Raw genomic sequence first — 23,693 nt, forward strand, 5'->3', positions numbered from 1 at the left:
AATCAACAAAATTATCTTGACTACAGAGGGCATATGCACACGAACAGTCACAAAGGAGGCTGGGTTTGATGAACTGATGTCAAGAAAAAAATCCTAATAAACTCAAATGTAAGACCCATGTAGCAACAATGTATGTTCATCACCTTGCAAGACTAGGGTCCCTTTTATACACACATGTTAGCAATTAATCTTATGCTTGATTTTCATGATTACTTGTACAGAGCAGTCAATGCAATCAGATGTTTATGATGTTCCAATGTGATTGATTGCTAAGCTTTGTGATACAGACCAACAGACCCGTGTGTGTGTGTGTGTGTGTGTGTGTGTGTGTGCCTAGATTGTTGATTACAGGAATGAACATTTTACGAGAAAGACTTCCTGCCCATGGGCATGGCAATGAACGAGTTAAGTTAAAAGAAACGAGTATAACTGTAATCATCTTTCATTATGTCAAGGCATTCCTACGAGATGTCTGCGTTAAACCCTAATGAACATCCCCCTTTCTCTTTGGACGCCAGGCATTTACAATATCTCCTTCGGAGATTCCACTTCCAAACTCTCACAATTGGCAGAATTGAATTACTTGATTTGTCAAATGGAGTGGGAGCAAATTGAAAGAGACAACGCTAACGTCCGATGGACTTTTCTTCATGAGCTCAGCAAATTCGGCAGAGCAGATGGAACATCGAAGACGAGATGAAGATATATGACGACGATTCCTTCCAGACCGTGCTTTTTGAAGTTGTTTTTGAACTTGAATTGAAAACAACATAGCCAGCTAACATATATTTTTTTAAGAGGGAGAGAGAAATAAAGGGACATGGTGGGGGGCTGATCTTTCCTTGAGGAAGGAGACAATGTCAATAATAACAATGATGAAGAAAACCAATGGAGGAAAAAGATAAAGTTGAAAATAATACCCATTTTTGAAAGCAGAAGATGAGAGGGAAAGTCCCAATTCAAGTAACTTCTTGTTTTTTAAGACTTTGTAGCTGCAAGGGGAAAGAAATTTGCCTTGCTAGGAAAAAAGATAAACTGTGAACATTTTATTGTGAAGTTTATCCAAGTCCAATAGATAATTTGAACAAGGCAGTCTGCCCCCTTTTAACATTAGACTATTATTTGTTGCATTAAACATTCAAGGAGTTAGGAACTGTGTTCATACATTCAGTAAAATTCACTCCGAAGTAACTTTAATACTACCTTGTTAACACATTCGAACCATTTTTTAAATTGCATACTAGGCGTACACAAAACATAAATTCGTTATGTAGTCAATTCTGTACTTTTCGAAGGAGTTGGGCTGTTGGAATAAACATACTTTCTCTTTCACCTACTTTTATGTGATGCTTTCATAAATATCAAAATACAGGCACATTTTATTGTAAAAACTATTGGAGTTCAACCCCCCACCTTTCCCCTCCCCACAAAAAGTAAAAATAAATAAAATTACATACTCTTTTACTATAATTGTATGTCTTTGTCTTGATGGACAATTCATTGTAATTTATTGGATTTTTCAAAAAATCCCTAAAATTGAAGAAAATTGAAAGCAATAGTATTGAGAGTAAAAAGGTATCTGTTCCAATCAGGCAGGAGCCAAAAATAAGAAAATTGATTCTGTACCTGGAACTGAGGACAGTGCTGTCTCAAAGACTCTCTTCAGGGGTTGTTTCGTAATATAAAATCATCCTCATTTTTTTCCAGTGTCTCTCGACTGTTCACATTTTAGCCCAAGGATTATCCTTATCGATCAATCATTATCTAATTGGAAGCTACAGGTGAGCGTTTCATTTTTCTTTCCTACGTGTATCATTTTTTTTTTCAGGAGGAAACTTTCATGGCAAAACCTGAATGCAGCCATTGGGGACAAATTTTAAGTGCTACCAAACGAGAAAAGTGATTTCTATTAATAAGAAATGCTGATGTAGTGGAATACTGCCTCAAGGCTTCTGTTGTGACATTTGATATAAAGGCAATAGCTGAAAGGTGTGCACTTGGAAGAGTGCGCAAAAGTATGAAGGAAAAAAAAAGAAGAGGGGGGAATGAAAATGATCCTATACATCAGAACTGAGAAAAAAATTGTAGTAAGATGCCAAGGGTGAAATGGAATGCAAAATATCATAAATTACGACCTCTTTTTCTGGAAAATATAGATGTACCGAAGAGATTCAGGTCCCTGGGGACATTTCAGGAGAGGCAATATGCAATTAGGGACAATTTAAAAGGAGATGTGATAGAAGAACAAAAGTGATTCTGGAAAGAGAGAATGTAACGAAGACTATTTTACATGCAGTATATTAAGTGAAAGGTGTTCGAAGAAAAATAAAAAAAGCGGAATTTATCATTTCATGGAAAACAGGTCAGTCAGACAAAGTAACAAAGTAATGTGTTTGTGTGTGTGTCTGTGTGAGAGTGTATGCATGGGCATACCCATGGGAGGGGGGGGGGTACCCATGTGGGTGGGTACTCAACACTATTTACATTGCAAGGGAGTTAATGAGCGAAAACAAAAAAAAAAGAAAAAAATAGAGATGATGCATTCATGGAGTGAAAGGAAATATCATATTCCTGCTGCTCAATCTTCGTTGTCAACCCTCCCATCGTCTGGAATCAGATCTACTTGTTTGCTCCTACCAATACATCATAGTCTTGTCCATACTAAAAAACAAATCCAGGTTTTTCTTTTCTTTTCAAATAAAACAATTGTTGCTTGAATATCATTAAAATCCATTTATATAAGCAACTGTATTGCAAATGTCATTTCCTCTGAAGTGCTTGAATGCCTGATGTAGCAAAAGCAAAAGACGTTACACTCGAAGGAAGACAAGTTCGGAGAAATTCAATGGAAAGCTGGCTCTTGTTGGATGTTGACCATCTTATATTCATTTGAGCATTAAGATGGCAAACATTTTCCATGAAGAGCTTGAATGCCTGACATAGCAATATACTGTGCACTCAAATGAAGACGAGTTGGGGGAATTTCGGACAGCTGGCTCTTGTAAAAATCAATTCAGTTTTTCATTCTCTTGCTGATGGGGACACGGCTTTTGAGTGGAAACCAGAGCCAGCTATCAGAAGGGAAAGAGCGCCCATCCTCCCAGGAAAGTACGCAACCACCAAGGGTCCTTAAACCAGAAATGTTCCATCTAAAAAACATCAACATGGATGAGAGTGGGAGGATGGAGAGCTTGAATCTATTAACATACCCCATATCGATAATGACGCATGTTCCGTTGCGCCTAATTTCAAATGAGAATTTCTAAGATTGATGGGGTTGTTCATCTGTGGGCATTATCATCTCAATTTATGGAGGACGACTACCCTGGTGAGATATGACGATGGTGGATACTGAATATTATCATCATATCAGTGAGCGCACTGAAATGGTTATAAAGGCCAACGTAACAGGATTGGAAGGGAGGAGGGAAAAAACCCAGATTTTAGAGAGCATACAAACGTAGGAAGTTTGTATGACATCTAAGTCCAAAAGAAAAATAATCTGAACCACTACAGTTAACTTTATAGAATTTCACTAAATATCTTCTTTTAAAAGAATGAAAGGTAGTACATGTATGCCATAATGTCTGTATCAAATTACTAAAGTAACAATTGTTTCAATTATGATTATGTATGAGATATAATTTCATAACTCTTTTTTCAGGCATTGTAAGGGGTATCATTTAGAACAGAAAAAATAAAGAGCAGATTACACATCATCAGTTTAGACGGCAGTTCACTGCAGATACAAGTTGCAACCGAAGTTGGATCAGAACCATTTATTAAAGAGTTACGCAATTTTGCTTTCAGTAGTGTACAACCTTTTGCAAGTTCTTTAAAAATTTGCTTGCCTAACAATGCAACACAAGCCTTGTTGTAATCCACTGAAAAAAAATTGGCCAAAAGGCTCTGATTACATCCAACTTCGGGACAACATGCAGTAAACTGCCACCTAAACCGGTAATGTGTGATCGCGTCTTAAGCAGTGTATTCACTATATGGTTATATTTGGAAAACGCAATTAGATATCAATAAGTGTAAGATCACATAAATGTCTAATTTCATCTTCTCCTTAAGAGACTGTGAAGTCACTGACCATGTTTTTCCATGATGAGGCACGATAGATGCAAGCATCACCCCGAGATACAAGGGGATTTTTTCCTGTCGCAGCATGAGGGCAGGAAATGTTGGGGGGCTCCCCCTTAAAGTCTGAGACTACAGCCTCCCCAGTCTTGGATCAGTTGTACCCATCACTGAACTTGAGCCAGACATTCTATGATGATTTGAGGGCGAGATAAATGTTCCAGACCTAATTTGATCACATACTGTGCTTTAAAATGGCAACAATACCTTTTCTTAATTTCAATGGAATCTTTCAATGGAAAAGATGCAAATTGCTATAAAAGAAATGTTACAATGCAAAGTCTACTCTCTATTAATGGGAGCAAAATGAAATAATCTAAGGTTTAAAAGGGTTATAGAAATAGATTGTCTAACCCTTAAGATTAAAAATTTGCTATTCTTGGAAAATATTCTTTAGAAATGAAAAAACTTTGAAGAAAAAAATTCATGAAGCTTCTATAATTGTTCAAAGAGCATTTGGCATAATTGTTTCATTTTCAGGACTCTAAATGAAAACCTTTCATACTGAATCACAACATTTAAATCTACTTCCAAGATTAAAAACATTTAATTGTAAATCTATGCCCCCCCCCACTCGAATAAAATAATCAGGATTGTGACGATATGTGAATTAAATTCTGTCACACTGAGTGCTTGGAGTATATCACTCCCTCTCCCATGAAGCTGAAGTTGATCTACTAATCAATGCCTTCATTGACTGATGGCTCAATTCACATCCAGCTTTTTCCTGGGACACAGAAACAATCATTGAAGTTTGAGTCAAGCAGTTAGCTGTAATTTGAGTATTTTGGATAGCGTCATCGCTTGAAACTGTTCCGATTCATTCCTAAATGACCATTTATGAGGCACTACGGGAATTTTGTAATACAGTCCATAAATACGATACTAGTATGTCTTGCAATCAATTGTTAATTTGCGATTGATTGCAACAAGGAGAGGAGTAGTCTGTTTTTCTACGGCTAAAATTGATCTATTAAATTGTAAAATGGTACAATATGCACATATTTTCTTGCAACAATCCCAGTCATGAAGGCTGTGATGCTAGTTATGTTATTGAACTGCCTTCTTTCAAACCAGAGTGACAGAGGGATTAAAGCTAGAGCTGAAAATATTCTTACTTCCGACACTTGGTGTTGTTCTGGCATTTCTCCCAAGACACTTGGAATATGTCTGGAAACCCAACCTCTACCACTAGTGAAGACCCAAATAATGGTTTTGATGTTAATACGTTTAGTTCACAACCTTTTTTGCACTTTTAGCTCAAGCCAATTGTAATTGTCAAGAATCTAAAAAAAAAAATCAAGTATGAAGTATTTTAAGTTAAAGATAAATTCCAATATTGGTAACGATCTCAAAATGACTTTTTACAGAATCTAATATAATGACCACCCAAGTGTCTGTTTGTATGAATAAAAAATATGTGCCAAAGGATTCTTGAAGAAATTGTGTAATTGCTGAGAAATAAGCAGAATAAGCGCGGATTCGGTCACTTCCGTCGGGTCTTTATTCCAGCAATAATAATACACTGTCCCACGTGTGCCTATCTGTGTTGGTGATTTTCAGTGTGAACATTTTTCAGCGTAGATTTCAAGATTTCACAAAGTTCAGTTTATGTAACTGTACCAGATCTAGATCCTCGATGATATACTGACAATTAAGCCTGGATCTACAGACTTTCTCATGAAATCAGTGTTTACTGCAACTACTGGCATTTCTCTTTAATATAAAATCATAAAATTAGGACTATATATATCTCAAGAGTACCTAAACTCCAAGATCTCAGGATGTTCACTCTGCTCAGTTTTTTTTTATAAAAAGGTAACAGAATGAGCTCTTTTTTTCAGCTGAAAGATCAAGTTCACCAAAAAAATGAGGAGTTCCATTCACACACATGGATACCTCAGAAACAGATCACATTATTAAAAGCCACTGCAACAGCGCGATTGTGACGTGCAATGAGCAATGGGGTCCGAATTTACGCACAGAGATCCTTCTTGGTTTATGGGGGAGGGGGGCTTCTGAGGGGGGTTTCATCTGACATTGACCTTGATAACACCCTCTAATCCAAATGAAGACGGGCCATTTAAAGAAACATCTGCAACAGAGGTTTGTCATCCTACACCCATCTGCCAAAAGCTTGTCAATTGAACCATCTTTCCCCTTAAACAGATGAGACAACTGGCAAACTCCCAACAGCTTTACATTGAATCCAAACTTTTATATTGAATGATTGAATCCAAACTCTGACTACCGTTAATTGTATATCTGGCAAATGCTGGTAAATTATTCAGTGGAAGGTGGTTAGGAAGCTTATCCAGAAACCTCAGTAGGCCGAATCAGCGATTGATGTTGTGGTTTGGGGTACAAAAGCCACTTTTTTTCAATCTCTCTAGTTGATACATATTATAAAGTAGCAATATGGGACACTGTGCAACAGTTAGGTATAGAAGGGAGAGTCCTATGAAACGCCACTCAACTCAACTAGTCAACTTTTGGTTATCAAAATGCTGTATGACCTATTACTAATCTAAATTCAATAGATCAACAAAACTTTAATAGAGAATCTGTTTTCTGAGGATTTTCATTTCCCCAGGCCTCACATTTAAAGGGATCTGTCTCGTTTTTTTCATGGTCAATACTCCATACTATTAATCCAAATATATCCAGAATATACCTTGGATATTTAATGAAACATGCTTCCTTAAAGAGTCATTTTCACAGCTAAGATATCAGAATACCTCAAGCGGTGAGAGCTTTTTACAAAATGTAAAATTGTAATGTAACATTGGTGGACTTCCTGAGGAAGTTTTGATTACAACATAGCTTCTGCGTTCGTGATCCTCACATTACAGCCTAGATTGATAGCTAAAAGGGTGTTGATTGGTTACACATCCTTCATGACAGCAGCGACAGCCTTCTACTAGTTAGTGCCACAAGGTTTTGTTACGATAAAACGTATCTATTCTGAACCAGACTAGTTTGGGGCCCTGTTGCAATTACCATGGAACAGGGCTCAACAGCCAATCACAATCAAGGTGGCAGTTACAATAATAAATTTACTGTGGTTGTAAATCTTTATGAAACAGGCTTCGGCCTCCAAGTTCGTGTTCTTCCTTGTGAAAGATATCACCTCCAAGCAATTGAGAAATGTTTTTGATACATCTAAAAGTCAGCATTTGCTGTATTGAAATTAAGTACTAAGAATTATGGTAATATCTCGACTTAAAAGTGTGAGAGTTGCATACACCACAGTGACCATTTGCAGAAATGCGTATAGACCTAATGGTTTACGTACAAAAACTGATCAAAACAGTTACAGTGGAAACTTTTTCTCTTTTTTTTCCTTTTCGGGGGGGGGGGGGGGGGGGGGGGGGTGTCATCTTTTGAATGCCAGAACAAACTTTTGGGTGGAGCTTTTTGTTATGGTACAACGACATGGCAATATCCTCTTTAACTGATGTTTTTTCTCTTCTTGATCTTGTTGCGAGGAAATGACTTTGTTTTGCATATGGGCTATAACATACTGTACATCCCTTTGTTATTATGAAGCCACAGTGATTCCCATATGGTGAGAGTTCCCATCACATGACTTTGATATTATAAAAAAAAAACGAAGCAAGGTTTTTTGTGGAATTAAAAAAAAATGTGAAAACTGGATGAAAACCACTCCATGAATATCGAAGGCAAATGGAAAAAACACCTGAATTTGATAAGTGACTGTAAAGCTTATTATACAGGGAATAAACACAAATAACATTAAAATTTGCCCCCTCCCCCTGGACGTGATTGGATTTGAATGGCTGCTTTAGCATTGAGAAGCAAGTTGTTTACGCCTCTTACATAAGTTGAACATTGAAGAGTCCTGTGCTTGTAAACCGATGTAATCAATAGTTGGACAAAGCTTGATAAGCATTTTGCATTTCATCTATTGTTTGTCCATTCCGTCCCAATCTGTCACAGGGTTACTCTGTGGCTTTATAACTCGCATACCAAGACCCCTACCATTCTGCCCATACATGGCCAATCGAAGGCTCTCAGAAAAAGAGAGAGGAAAAATCAATACCAGTGTCAGCCACTCTCCACAATGTCCTGCTCGACGCAAGCTTGGTCCCCATCCCTAGTAAAACCAAGCCGCCCTTGCAGGTTGCAGATGCCTCCGTTACTGCCTATCGATTCAGCCACGCCAGAATTACCAAGATGGAATGAGTGCAAGCAATAGAGCATGGGCATGTTCCTAATTTCTTGACTTGCAAACATAGCAGATGGGTGGGAGTACGACTAACTAGCATGAAAATCAATTTTATACCAGTCTTTTGTTCATTGTCTATCCCCTTTCATTTCCCGTGTCGGAGAACAAACTGCTCCGGCCGCCCCGACGGCTTCTATCGTCATGATTACAGAACACAGAGCGGAGATACATTAGTAACACTCTGCCTTCTCTGAATTAATTTCCTCAATGGTGAGGTCATATTTTTCGGCTTCTTCTCAAATTCGACTATTGGTTAGCCGATTTGAATAGAGCGGGCAGGTGACTGTTGCCAATTTGAGTCAATAACTCACACCAAGGAGAATCGGGCCTCGACATGCCATTTAATTATGGGGGAAAACTCAATTTAATTGGTAGTCGATCGATACGAAATTGGTGGTAAATTTGGCCTAATTGTGGAAGATGTCTCTGCTTTACTTGTGGAGAAGTAGGCAGAGAAATAGAACGGACGAAATGCAAAGAATGCGCAGAAAGAGCACTGACAATTTTTTCAATTAATTGAATGAAAATAAATGTAAACCAATGGACAAATTGCATGCATGAATACCATCCTGCAAAGCACTATAAAATTATCAAAACAAAATCACCAGATATCATCAGCTATCTCACAGTCAATGGAATTTCAAGAATGAAATAGCCCAACTAAATTTCATTGCTATTACTTTGATTTGATGTGCTAATATTCCTGTAGAAAATATATCAAGGGAATTGCGAGGGGCTCTTATAAATATTTGATGGGGAAGAATGAGAAGAGTCATTAGTTCTCTCTAACACTGAGAAAAATAATACTCAATATCCAGGTTTATTTGTCATATGATAATTCTTTTTTGTTTGTGTAATTTCAGAGGAAAAGCCATTTTGAGTCTCCAAGAAGTCTATTATATGTCATGAATTAACCTCTCTGAAAGAAATCACCTTCTATTGAACCAGCTAACATGAGTCTGAACATGAAAAGAGATATCCAACGAGGTCCTCTTGAGAGATCATCGATTACTCTATGATTTCATATTTCTGGCTACAATACTTGCATCACCATCATCAACATCAACATCTCGCCATGGGGGAGAAGGGAGGAGAGGGAGAGGAGACGGGTATTGGAACGCATCTTCTGCCGCCTTCACGCTTCCGCAGCAGCGATTTCACGACTCCCATCGGGATCCAGCCAGCAGGGTCATGTGCGATCATTTGCGACAAAGAGTCCTTCTCAAATGCTGCTTCCATACTGTGAAGTCAAGAGTCCATGCGGTGACCGAGCGCGTATTAAGCAATCGCAAAATGTGCTTTATGTATTGTAACTGATACAGAACCAACATTCATCGATACCATGATACTTTCTCTCGCTGTAGACACACACCCCTTCCTCCCCACCCCAAAACCAAAAAAGTAGAGTCTGCAAAGCTAACTTTATTCTGGTTGCAGTCTACATTATAATTCAAATAAAATTCTTTCATTCGGGGACAACCTCTCACAGTAGACACTTTCTTTAATTGATAATAGCCCCACAAAAACCAGGGCATCGGAAATGCTCTGCCCCGACCTGTTTTCCAGGGGTTTGGAGGCACAGCGAAGAATGTATTTTGTATCAATTGGATTTGTAGACAGAAGAATCCGACCCCGCACAAATCAGTAAGAATGAAAGCAGCGATGGAGTAGGAGGAAGGAAGTAGGATTCAGAAAAATGTAAAGAAGCTACGCTATCTTCCTCCAAAGGACTATGATTGCTCCAACTAAATCATACGCTATCCTCTTCCAAACCTGGAGCTAAACTCCGGAGAAGATACCTACATTGCTGTAAAACTATAGCCAATATCCCAGGTCTACCTGAGCTTGTTTACAGCTGCAGATGTTTCTCTTTTAAAAGACTCCAAGCCATGGAAACAAGAAGGTAGAACATTTGGCAAGAAGAATAGGGTAAAGCAAGGAGCTTTATGAAATGGTATTAATATCAAGAACAGATAAATCATTCTCAAAGGGGCTTCCATCTGTCCCATTGCAGCAATGTTGAGAAATCCAACGGAAGAGACGACTTCTATCCTCAAAGATACTATAATCAAGGGCTTTACTAGTCAAGAATATGACAAAGAAAGTTCAAGATTCAAAGGAATTTCTATGCATGTTTTCCTGGGATGCCCTAGGATAAAGCAACAAAAAGCATGACTTACCACTGGTACTAACAACTTCTTCATTTCTTCAACGGCCTTCTCTAATTTGAGTTCCGCTCTTTCTTGTGTGTCGTCTACTGTGATGAGTACGTGAAGTTCTTCATCTAAATGTTCCCAATTTTGCTTTCCCCTATTCATGTCCTCCTGTAAAAAAATAAGAAAAGTAAAACCATTAGATTATTTGCTAAGAGCAGTGGTGTAATAGTTAAATGATTTAAATGCATGAATGTATACATGTGCATACATTTATAACGTAAAAAAAATAGTGAAAGCAGGTCTAGAGACAACAAAATGAAAGATAAATTTCAAAAAATATTTTTTAATATGAAATAGGCTTATCTATTTCAACTTGCTTTTCATCATAACCTTGAATGATTCTCATCTTTGAAATAGGGTCTGATTGATGTTGAAGTGAAGTAAATTGTATACAAACACGTTTCCATTATTTTGTTTTCATCAAAATCTGGTATCAAATTGAGCATGGGAAACAATTTTAATGCAACTTGAATTGCTGCATAATACTGCGATGGAAGTTGACCTTTTGACCTTGGGTGACTGTTAGACCCCCTTGAGCTGGTCCCTTGTGAAATAGCACCTGTCAATGCGCCTTCAAATCAAATCATCCATTTATCATTCATAAAGTCATTACTAGGTGAATTCATACCGACTTTATCACCAAAATTCCTGTAAATTGATGAGAAATTCTTCAGGATTCAAAATACCTGATGATGATTTTTCACATCCAACCTGAACCACACATTTTCGGGGCAAGTTCTTGAAGGTATGAGCAGGTTCAATATAGTCTGAAGAGCAGACGAGATGCGCAATTTAAAATCACTAGCTCGGTAACATAACCCAAAAGCTCCATGGCGCCCTTGTCCAGCATACTCGCTGGATGGGAAGTAATTTGCTTTGAAACTGGCAAAAAATACCTGTTCTTTCTGATTGGCGTAGATTTCCACAGAGTATAGGCTATCTGGTATCCTCCCTTTATGGGACGGTCTGAAAGCAGCTTTGAGTTTTATCTAGCTGATAGAAAAGAATTCTAGGAATGGTATACCTACTCCTTTTTATTCTCTATTACCCCACTATCTTACAGGTTTAGCTTCACTTTCAGACGACTACCTTTTTAAAGCACAAGGAGCGTTTCGTAGGCCAACATACATGTAGAAACGAGTTTGAACCCCTCAGCCTTACTTACAGTGTATTTTATACGTGTCTGGATTAGTAAGACTATATAGCAGGCAAATTACTCTGTGCTATGGCAGTGACAGTTATTGTTGTTTTTCTTTAAGTTTAAAGTTTAAAGAGTTTAAAGATAAATTCCAGTATTGGTAATGATCTCAAATGACTTTTTACAGAATCTAATATAATGACCACTCAAGTGTCTGGTTGTATGAATAAAAAATATGTGCCGAAGGATTCTGGAAGAAATTGTGTAATTGCTGAGAAATAAGCAAAATAAGCGCGGATTTGGTCACTTCCGTCGGGTCTTTATTCCAACAATAATGATACATTGTCCCACGTGTGCCTATCTGTGTTGGTGATCTTCAGTGTGAACATTTTTCAGCGTAGATTTCAAGATTTCACAAAGTACAGTTTATGTTACTGTACCAGAACTAGATCATCAATGATATACTGACAATCAAGCCTGGTTTTACAGACGTTCTCATGAAATCAGTGTTTACTGCAACTACTGACATTACTCTTTAACAGCATTGATATTTACACCTTTTTATGGTAATATATTTTTGATATATTTTTGGCAAATGGACACTAGCCTCTCTTTGAGGATTTAGAATTCTCGTAACATTCCAAATGAACGTCTGCACTGACAGATTATAAAAATAAAATGGTCAAGTTTATGGCCAGCAGCATGGAGCAGAGGCTACCATTATCCTAGATGACCTGGCCTAGAGGGTGTTAACCTTTTAGAACAAGATCTTAAAAATTTCAAACTCTCAAGAGATAAAATTTGCAAATAATCTACTCCAAGAGAGTCTTGATAAATATTTTGATAGCTGCTTAAAGTTTTGTTTATATATTTCAAATTTTCCCTATATCTATATTTTACAAGTAGTACTAGAAATAAGAATGAAATTTAAATCTCCAAATGTTATGTATGAATTAAAGGTAAATGCTAGTTTTGGTAACGATATCAAAATGAGTTTGTACAGAATCCCATGAAATGACAACCAAAGTGTCTGTTTGTATAACTAAAATGTATGTGCCAAAGGATTCAGGCCGTTATCACCATTAATCCATCATGGGAACGGAAGCTTATCAAAATCATGCCTTTATTCCTTGCATCACTCAACATCCTCCTACCACAACCCCAATTACTCTCAAAGGCCCAACCCCTTCCCTAAACCTACCCTGACGACCCCCCCCACCCCTTTCATCTGAATAATGCCTTCATCTGACCTCCATGACCTCCCAGAATCCATCACTTCTCTCAGTTGGACTCCAGTCCCCGCCTGCCGCTTTTTAAAGATAAATTCCAGTTTTGGTAACGACCTCAAAATGACTTTTTACAGAATCTAATACAATGACCACTGAAGTGTCTGTTTGTATGAATAAAAAATATGTACCAAAGGATTCTGAAAGAAATTGCGTGATTGCTGAGAAATAAGCAAAATAAGCGCGGATTCGGTCACTTCCGTCGGGTCTTTATTCCAGCAATATTAATACACTGTCCCACGTGTGCCTATCTGTGTTGGTGATCTTCAGTGTGAACATTTTTCAGCGTAGATTTCAAGATTTCACAAAGTTCAGTTTATGTAACTGTACCAGATCTAGATCCTCGATGATATACTGACAATTAAGCCTTGTTTTACAGACTTTCTCATGAAATCAGTGTTCACTGCAACTACTGGAATTTCTCTTTAAATATCATTTTTCGCAATCTGCATTCCGCAATTTCATAGTTGCTACCTCAACGCAGCGTCGTGGCATGCCCCGAATACTGAGCGGGACATTCTTGAAGTGACATTGTTGGTGAACTTGGGGCTCACCTTCACCTAGCCATTCTAACTCATTAATTTCTCCACTCAAACATCTTGCACAAACTACTTTGACATATTGGTCCATATTTTATAGGACTACTATCAGTTTCATATCATGTAATGTACATTTCCATGAAGCACATTAAAAACAATTGGGGAAAAAACTATTGAATTACAAAAGAAAGTAATGAATAGGCCTTGTTAATATTTTTTTTGGGGGGGTTAAACAATATGAAAAAAGATCTGTTTAAATCAAGGAGTTGGATTTCTAGGCAAAATGAAAATGACATTCGATGAATGGCTTCATTTAAAGTGAAAGCTTTAAAGCAGCCACAAACTGTGTAATCAACTATTCACAATTTGGGTGTAATCAATTTTTCACATATCTCTCTTATCCTTGAACTCAGCCCGCTCCCCCCACACATATCCAGCCTTCCTCAAAGATCAAACTTTTGCTCCTTCCTAAACATGGTGAAATAATAGCAAATGCAGTCTTCTCCTTCCATTTTATCTTTGCTCCATTCTATATTTGTTTTCTAACATTCATTCTTCTCTTCTTGACTCTTCTTCTCTTTTTCTCTTCTCTCTTCTTTTCTCTTTGTTCCCTCAATATGAAGGGTGCAGACGTCCAACTGATTGAAAGCACTTGGAATCTTACCAACCTATTTCTGCTTGAACCTTGGCTAATGACTCAGCAATTGCTCACACGTTTTTTAATGGATGGGACCAGGTAGGGGATGATGGGGTAGCAAGAAGCAATAGGGGTCTGCGTACAGGGAAATAACTGCCGTAATTGAAAAATGCCATGTCTCCATCATTTAATGTTTATGGGTGAAGTCACTGAAGTGAAAGTCGTGATTGAAACTGAGGAATCAGCTCAAGTGTTCACTCTCTATGTGATGCTGACATCATAAAAACAACCCCCGAACTATATCTTTCCATTCTCTATTTTTATGATCATTCCGAAAAATTGATGAAACATTAAGAATACATGCAGTAAAGTGTAAACATTATCATCTCAGAGTTATAAATCAATGTTCAGAGTATTGCATAACCTGGTTTCAGCATGGCTATGCTGACCAGATACCCGTTTGCTACGTCCGGGTGGAGAGTGGCAAATGTAGATAAATGCCTTGCCACATGACACAAGTGCTGCAATGGTATCTAAACCCCAGACATTGTGGTTCGAAGTCTGTATTTGGAATATCTGAAAGTTAAATGTTCCCTGACTTTTTTGGAGTCAGACCTTCATCTCCATTTTTTTTCATTAATTAATCACATTTTATAATCTGAAGTTGAATTTTAGGTGCACAAAGAGAAAGCCCACTTCATATTTCCATAAGTTAGCTAAATTACCATACTTTTAAAAAAATACAGAGTACTGTAATGTATCAAGCAGCGTACAGGAAGCTCCTTGAAAGAACTATTGGAGAGACTAGACAGTCGGAGGGGGTTGTTTATTCCATACTGACTCATAATGAGCTATGAGGCATGAAACCCCCTTCTCTAAACCAAACAATCATACTCCATTATCCAAAAAACTAAATTGATTTTTTTAATACCCACTGCTCCAAGGCATTGTCAGTATTTCCAATTGTCTTGCAGCACTGCTAGTCTGTGAGCGAGTATTACATGAAATCATGTAATAGGCATGTTAAGATCCTTTGTGAGTTCGCTTTTATTGAAAATATTGATTTGGCAGGCCGGGTGAAGTCTACTCTAGATTGTTTAAACCACAGGGAAACATTCATCGGATGTGATAGAGCTTCAGAGTCAACGGACGTCAAAAAAGCGAGGTTTTGCCTGTGCAAAGACAGCATTTCATTTAAGTCCTTACGTCATATTTAATAGACCTTTCAATACAGTTTTTAATCAGGGACTCCCTGGTTTAATTGAGATGAGGCATTCCTTGTAAATATAATATTAAAGGGGAAGTTCACCCTGACAAAGTTTATTGTAAAAATAGCAGAAAAAATAATAAAAAATATTGCCGAAGGTTTGAGAAAAATTCATCAAATAATTAAAAAGTTATTAGAATTTCAATTATTTGATTTGTGACGTCATATGTGAGCAGCATTCCTACATAGTGAATGGTAAAAAATCAATGAAATGTCATTTTCTCAGAAAATTTATAATGGTTTTCACTGTACCTTTTGTATATCAATAGACAAATCATTTCACACCCGATCATGAATAGAAAACAAAATTAAGTCATCAGGAACCATACACAATTTGAAATTCATGCATTTTATATTACATAACACATGGGGCAGCTGCTCGTTTATGACGTCACCAATCCAAAACTTTGAACTCTAATAACTTTCTTACTCTTTAACGGATTTTCCTCAAACCTTCACCAATATTTTTTACTATTTTTTCTGCTATTTTTACAACAAAGTTTTCTTTAGGGTAAACTTCCCCTTTAAATGGGTCCACAAGTGGCGAGAATGCTGGTCGAAAGTAAGGTTGGAGTTAGGATTGTAAATTTGTAATTTGTAAAATTGTGAAGCTTTGGTTTACAATAATGCAATGATAAAGAATGAATAGGCTTCATTAATACTTTTGAAGGTTAAGTTTTAGGTTTTGCTAAATGTGCAGTTGTCGCCGAGCGATTGTCATCCAACAAAATTGATAGAAGCTTTGTTGCGCTACTAATACCCCTTTCATAAATCCATCCTCCAATTATCCGCCTAAGACTAATGCGGATAATTCAATAAAAATTGCATTCACAAACTCCGAAAATAATCCGCATTATCTTTTACAAGCGCCCGACCTGAAAAAGGTGGATAGTTGTCATGGCAACTGCCGCACCCCATCCGATGGGGTTGTGTTGGAAAAGGGTGACCTTGTGACCGCACCATGGCAATTAGGCAATTATCCGCATTACTTTGGAAATGAGTTCATAAGGAAAAATCGGGTCCTGATGCCGCTATTATGCGGATAATTACAGCATCGAAATAATGCGGATAACTCTAGTCCTGCTCTGATTTTACAACCAAATTATAATATCCGCATAATTGGGTTTATGAAAGGGATATACGACCTACCTAATAGGCCTATTCTCAAAACATTGATATCTTGGAAAATATGATTCTTCTAAATAATAACTTTAGAGTTTCTTAGATGGAATATATTCTTAATACTAAGGCAAAAATAATTAAAGAGAAATAAACAAGACTGATTTTACAAGAGTGTGACTTTCGTAATCTTCGATAAATCAATATCAAATTCTGCTAAGGATAGGAGTATAAAATGCAAAATGGTTCCAATACTTGCAGGGAAATAGAATTATGAAATATCAATATCAAATTCTGCCCAAGGTCAGAGTATAAAAAAAATTGTTACATTACTTGCCAGGGAATACAATTGTGAAAATGCACTATGCATTAAGATTTCTCCACTATCCATTACCAATAGGTTGTTGTTTTTTTTATGAAACTCTGGATCTTCAAGGTTGTTTATTCCTGCTCTGAAATGAAATTATTTCCTTGGGAGAAAAATGCAGAGTTCACATTCCTCAATGTCTGGGTCAATCTGTACCTGTTTTGTGCAGCCCCCCCCCTTCATCCCACTCTTTTCCCCTTTCCCTCTCCCTTCTTGATTCTCAACTCACAATGTAGAGCTGTCATCCAGATCTTCATGAAATCTTCATATATACATGTATTTTGATTCAACAAAATAACTTGAAAAGAAAGAATAGAATGATCAATCATTGCATGCTCTCTTTCTAAAATAAAGGGCAACAACAACAAGGAATATTATTTGAATATATCAAAAAAAGGAAGAATTAACCCCCCAAATTATCATGAGTATGATCATCTCCTCTTGATAATTGTCACTTTAATGATCGATCACAAAATCTCCTGGCAAAGAAAAACTTGCTGCACGACAATGAAATTGCAGGAAGAAAAAAAAACGCATATGTGGAATTGGTAAATCGAAAATAGAGATATCCATTTTGATGAATATTTCTATGGCTTCTAAAAAGCGTAAAATTCTTGGTAAGAAGATCAGGATGGATTAGCCAAGAACAAATCAAGAGACAAGTATTAAGTATCAATCAGTGATTTTTAAAAAATATATGACTAAAAAGAGTTGGAAGCTCGATCCAAATTGCAAGTATCAAGGAAAAGAGGATGTATCAACCTGATTTTTTCAAAATGTAAAAAAAAAAAAAAAAATTTGAAGGACGCAAGAAATTGATCCTTTAATCTATTAGGAGTAGAGTTACCAACAAAGTCATGAGTGAAACTAAAAAAAAAGAAATTGTAATTCATCAGAATCTGTCCTTCCCCTTCGGTCTGTGATTATAGGTTTTTACAAGCCAATATAAGAGGAAGTTCTAAAACTAGTTATGACATTTCAAAGTTTCGCTTATTTTTAACAAAATAGTTATATGAATGAGCCAGTTACATCCAAATGAGAGAGTTGATGATGTCACTCACTCACTATTTCTTTTGTTTTTTATTGTTTGAATTATACAATATTTCAATTTTTACGAATTTGACGATTGGGACCTCCTTGCCTGAAGCACAAAATGTTAAAATAATGGAATTCCACGTGTTCAGGGAGGAATGAAACTTCATTTCACATGACAATGACGAGAAAATCAAAATATTTCACATTTCAAACAATAAAAAACAAAATGAATAGTGAGTGAATGACATCATCGACTCTCTCATTTGGATGTAGCTGGCTCGTTCGTATAACTGTTTTTGTGAAATGAAGCGAAACTTTGAAATGTCATAACTTTCCTATTTTACATCCGATTTTGATTATGCTTGTTGAATTTTTCTCTTTTTATTCAAATCAAGTTTTTGTTGGGGTGGACTTGTCCTTTAAGTCCATGAGCTTAGTTCCTTTTTTTTACTTTCAAGATACAAGGCTTTAAAGTTGGTTTTGATAAAAGCCGAAAAACAAAACATTGTTGACCGTTTGTGGAAACCCCATCTACCAAAAAGAGTTATGAATTTTTAAAGATATGAATTAATGTCATATCCCGGCAGCTCCCTAATATATCACGTAAAATATATTCCACAAATTTCATAATTTCATAATTGAACATGGAGACCATATTTTTTTCATAGAAGAGGCTATAAAATGATGTGCCTGATCATATATCCAATGCTCAAATTTAATTAGGAGTAACTCATCTGTGACGTTAAAAAATAAAACTTAAATTTTTTTATCAAACCTTCACCAATATTTCCTTTATTTTTTTCTGCTTTTATTATTATGACCAAGTTTATATCTCTTTACAGTGAACTTCCATTTTAAGAGCCCATGATGATGATGATAGGCAACATCTCCTGACCAACTCCAACGACACACCAAACTTTGTTAGCTTTTTTTTTCATAGATGATTCATGGTGTCAGCATCCATAGCCTTCATCCTTGTTCTGGCATCTCCATCAAAGCCCTAAACAGAAGAAGAGGAATTCAACGGCTATCTTTCTAATCTCTCTATCCAGAAAATGCCCATCTGTGCATGCATTTATCTACCATCTGTCTATCATCCCTCATTAGGGAGAGCGAATGCCAACGTCCGACACTCGGAGTCACCTGGCTTCATCAAACCCAGGCGGTTGGTTCCCCTTTTACTTTAAGGGTGTGTTCAATGTTGGCTTCCAAATTGAAACAGCAACTCGAAACGTGATTGTAAACATAATTACAAAACGCTGACATAATGAGAAACAAAGGATGTGTTCAAGGTCCTCCATTCCCGGTCGTAAAAATTTAAACGTTGAAAAAGATGCATTTGTAAACGCAATCAGTTCTAATTTTTTTTTACAACTGTGAGCATCGTGAATGCAACATTGAACACAATTGAGTTTCGAAACGTCTTTAAGTTTGCTCTCGCAGTGGGAGTCTATACAAACAGGCGCCAGAACTGACCTTTCTTGTGATGGGTCAAACTGCACACTAAAGCTGCGTTAACGAAAGCAGAAATATTTAAAGACAACATATAAATGGCTTAATATTTTCTACACTGAACAGTGCACCTCAAATCATGTTTGTGTTCGATGTTTTGTAATTGAGTTTTCAATCATGATTCATGTTGCTGTTTAAATTTGAAAATCGACATTGAACACACTCTGCCTTAAACGCATACTAACCGGCCAAACGGAAAACAAAAAAGGCGCACCTGTCTTGGAGTAGTCAACAACGGATCATGCATCTTTCCCTTTATACCCAACTTTATAACACTGAGGTATCCACAAGCTATAAATAGACATAATTCTGCTTCAGAACATTGGTGACATAGTTCTTGGAAATGATCACAGCTATTCAAATGTCATTAAGTTTTAGGGGGAATCATTGTTATATGCAGTCCCATAAATGCAAAATGTTGTCTGGCTATCCTCTCCGTCTTGAGGCTTCCTTAGGAAAAGAAAGTCATCAGGATAATTCATAATTTCAATTGTTTAACTCAGAGTCCAGTAAAAATGGAATAAAATACAATGATGAATTCAAATATACATGTATTCCTGAAATGATATTAAAATGTGGTTCTATGTATTACCGGTAATCATATAAAGGAGCCTGTCTCTTTTTTCCTTTCCCAATAAGTAGATAAGACTGTGTCATATACACTGATTACACTCCATACCAATCCATATTTTTAATTTGAGTGCCATTAAAAAAGTTTCACGGTCCCCTACAATCAACTGGGGATTGCTATTAAAAAGAGGCATGTAAAATTGTGGAGTTGAATAATTTATAGTTTCGAAAAACTCATAGACTCAAAGTTGTTAGAGGTAGAGAAACCTCCATCATATTTCTTCTTTCTTTTTATAAAGAGGAAATTTGACATCCATATAGGTCATTTAAAGGCATTAAAAGGAGAAGAAAAAACCTGCGCATGTGAAAAATAGGAAGATAATACAAATGTTACAGGCTTTACAGAGGTTTCTATGTGATTACTGAAAAAAACATTGGCAAATTTGAATGAGTACAGACAATGTTCACAACAGGATATGCCTCGGGGAAGGGAAAATAAAGCACATAGCAATCCGTAAACAAGATTAAGCTAACAGATATCAGCCTTAGATATCAACCTACTACTGATTAAGACTAGGGTGACTAGACCTTTATAAAGCATGTTGGATTGCCCAAGACAAAGTAAGTGTAGGATCTCCTTCAGATCTGGAGGATGGGTTTGGAGATGGAGATGGAGAGTATGGATAATATATGCAGGTAAATTGTTTTAAAAATACGGTAAATGAGGTGGCAAACTGAGGTGGCTGATTACGGGGACTTTCAGGATTGCCAACTTCATTGGAGATGTGGATAATATTTGGGTGAAGTGTTCAAAAAGCAGTTAATGAGGGGCAAAATTAGAGAGTGATAATCAAGAGGGCTTTCGGGTTTTTTGCTCTTCTCTGCCCCCTTTAATAGGCAAGATAAAACTAAAAATTAAACACAAAACATGATAAATAGAACTATTGACATACAAACTGATGCATAATGGATTACAAACATACAAGGACAGAAATAGTTGGACAACAAACAAACAACAGAGTTAATGGGACTATAAAAGGTACAAGAAAAGAATGGGATATTATTGTGTGGGTGCAACAATGACCTTAGCAAAACATTTTTCGCGCACCGCATCAGTTCAGAAGTGCCCTTCCGCAAAGCAATTATGCCTGCTGCTGAGGGCATTTTCTCGCGTGTGCGATGCACAGAAGTGTGGCGTTGAGGGCGTTCTTGCACAAACACAATGAATTCTAAACATACATGAAAAGTCAGAGATGGGACTACAAACCTTGACTTTATCCCTCATTGATCCTTTGCCTCTGATCATGATTTTACAGCCTGTGTCTCTTTCCAGTTGTTTGGCAGTCATTCCTCGGGGCCCCAATATCCTACCAACAAAGTTAAACTGTAGGAAAACAAAAACATAAACAACATTAACAAAACTTTGTTATAGGACGAAGTCGCTGATCGATGCAAACTACGGGCCCATCTTACAAAGAGCTTGCACTGTGTCCTTTGCAAGCAAAGAGAAGCACACAGAAATTTGAGAAAACAATGAATGTATGAATAAACATTATTTCTAGAAAATATTTTTGAACAAATGTGCATTATAGATGTTGCTGGCTTTCCATAGTTGTGGTTGATCGAATCAACCACAACTTTTCGAAAGACAGGTCCCTGATGCAGGGAATAAATTTGCTTGATAAATCATTTCTGGTCATAGGAGAAAGGCAGTAAAATGTTGAAGTTCTGTACAGTTCTGAGTAAAAATGTACTCCACAAAAAAGCTTTTTGTGACACACTTAAGCTGTCTTTAAAAAATGCATTAGCTGTCTATAAAGGTAAATGCTAGTTTTGGTAACGATATCAAAATGAGTTTGTACAGAATCCCATGAAATGACCACCAAAGTGTCTGTTCGTATAAATAAAACGTATGTGCCAAAGGATTCTGGAAGAAATTGTGCAATTGCTGAGAAATCAGCGAATAAGCACAGGATTTGGGTAGAGCGTCGGGCCCGACATTCGAAGCAATAATTATACACTGTCCCACATACGCTTATCTGTGTTGGGGATCTTCAGTCTGAACATTTTTCAGCATAGATTTCAAGATTTCACAAAGTTCAGTTTATGTAACTGTACCAGATCTAGATCCTCCATGATATACTGACAATTAATTCAGCCTTGTTTTACAGACTTTCTCATGAAATCAGTGTTAAGTGCAACTACTGGAATTTCTCTTTAAAAATAGAAAATTGCAATGAGAAACCAGGATAATTATTCCCCGAGATGAGCTCCCATTACTTTGCTTCACAATCCGCTAATTACACGTTGACATTGATAGGCCATTACACTCTCCCTTTTATAACCGAAGTCAAGAGAAAATCCAATACCCTTAAACTTCATCTGTGATAAAAACATTCCCTAGGGGAAAGAAAGCTGTTCAATAAACACTCTACAAACATGAAATCTAATAGATGGGACTGGAAGTTCTTCCCTTGACAGATGCACTATAAAAGGCCCTTAATTCAATTTGGCGAGAGAGTGGGACAAGTTTTATTATTTTGAAGCCGCTGCTAAATAAGATTAATGGAACTGTCATAAATTCTGAGCTGCATGTAATCTAGTATACCAATCTAAAATATAATTCACACTTCAGCGCAGAGCACACACATGAAGGAAATTCAATTGCGATGTTTTATTACCTGCCTAAGTATATTAGCTTTCTAAATATTACTTTTATGAAAATGGAAAACTGTATACATCTACAAGAAACGTGAAATTACATGTATATTTCTCAAGCAAATTATGATTAGATTACACAGGGTTTTTCTAATGAATATATTGCATTAAAAAGCAATAGGGGTAAACTGGAGGTAAAATCCGGGAGGGGGGACAGGAGGAAAGTTGCATTTATTGAAGTCACTATATGCTGATCATGGAGCAAACACACTTACAAACACTGACATCACAGGACCTGTCAAAACTGTGCTTTAATCAAAGGTATTCAGAAGATTTGAGGGTCATACAATAAATAAAATTCAGTGGCGGGAGATTCGACTTTCATTTCAATTTTTTAATTTTTTTTTAGTTTACTGTTTTAGTATGGGGACGGTATCCCAGTCAAGTGCCGTCTCCCTTACTTTACAGAGAGATCCTTTTATTTTCCATAGTAAATAATCCTTTAATTCTGAGACTCGCTAATCTTCTTTCCTTATAATTCCCCTTTTTTCTGTCTTTTATACCATCTCATTTCATCCCATCAAATTCGATTATCTCAGTTCATCTACTTATTTGTCACCAAAAAAAAAGCACATTTTAGACTCACACTCCACTCTGACATTTAACTTTTATGTCTTCCCCCCCCCCCCCAATCTTCTTTCATCAAAGGTTCATCTCATGTAAGACAGAGAATCCTACATCTCATTCAATTACTACATGTTTGCTTTTATTTTGGAGGCTTTTTCACAAACTACAACCCAAGTCATAAGCAGCTGTTTTATTCATTTTTATTCAAACCACCTATATCATGAAGCTATTACGAAACATATTATAACAGCTGTTTTCGACTCGCCATTAGGCCGCCGTAGAGCAAAAGTGACTGAGGTACAATTGCTGAAAATTCAAATTCAATTTAGA

General features: G+C 36.8%; 1 protein-coding gene across 1 annotated transcript in view; it reads right to left on the bottom strand.

The window, feature by feature from the left end:
* Positions 1 to 9,449: 9,449 nt before the first annotated feature.
* The window catches only part of LOC121413919 (protein held out wings-like), a 65,565-nt gene continuing 51,321 nt past the window's right edge, over positions 9,450 to 23,693 (bottom strand). Inside the window, exons 3-4 of the mRNA XM_041606923.1 lie at positions 21,346 to 21,462; positions 9,450 to 10,716 (exon numbers count right to left, since the gene is read on the bottom strand). Coding sequence (XP_041462857.1) covers positions 10,477 to 10,716; positions 21,346 to 21,462 — 357 coding nt within the window. The 3' untranslated portion in view covers positions 9,450 to 10,476. The remainder of the gene's footprint in view (positions 10,717 to 21,345; positions 21,463 to 23,693) is intronic.

The sequence above is a fragment of the Lytechinus variegatus genome, chromosome 4 (genome assembly GCF_018143015.1).
Source record: "Lytechinus variegatus isolate NC3 chromosome 4, Lvar_3.0, whole genome shotgun sequence".
Taxonomy (NCBI): Eukaryota; Metazoa; Echinodermata; class Echinoidea; order Temnopleuroida; family Toxopneustidae; genus Lytechinus; species Lytechinus variegatus.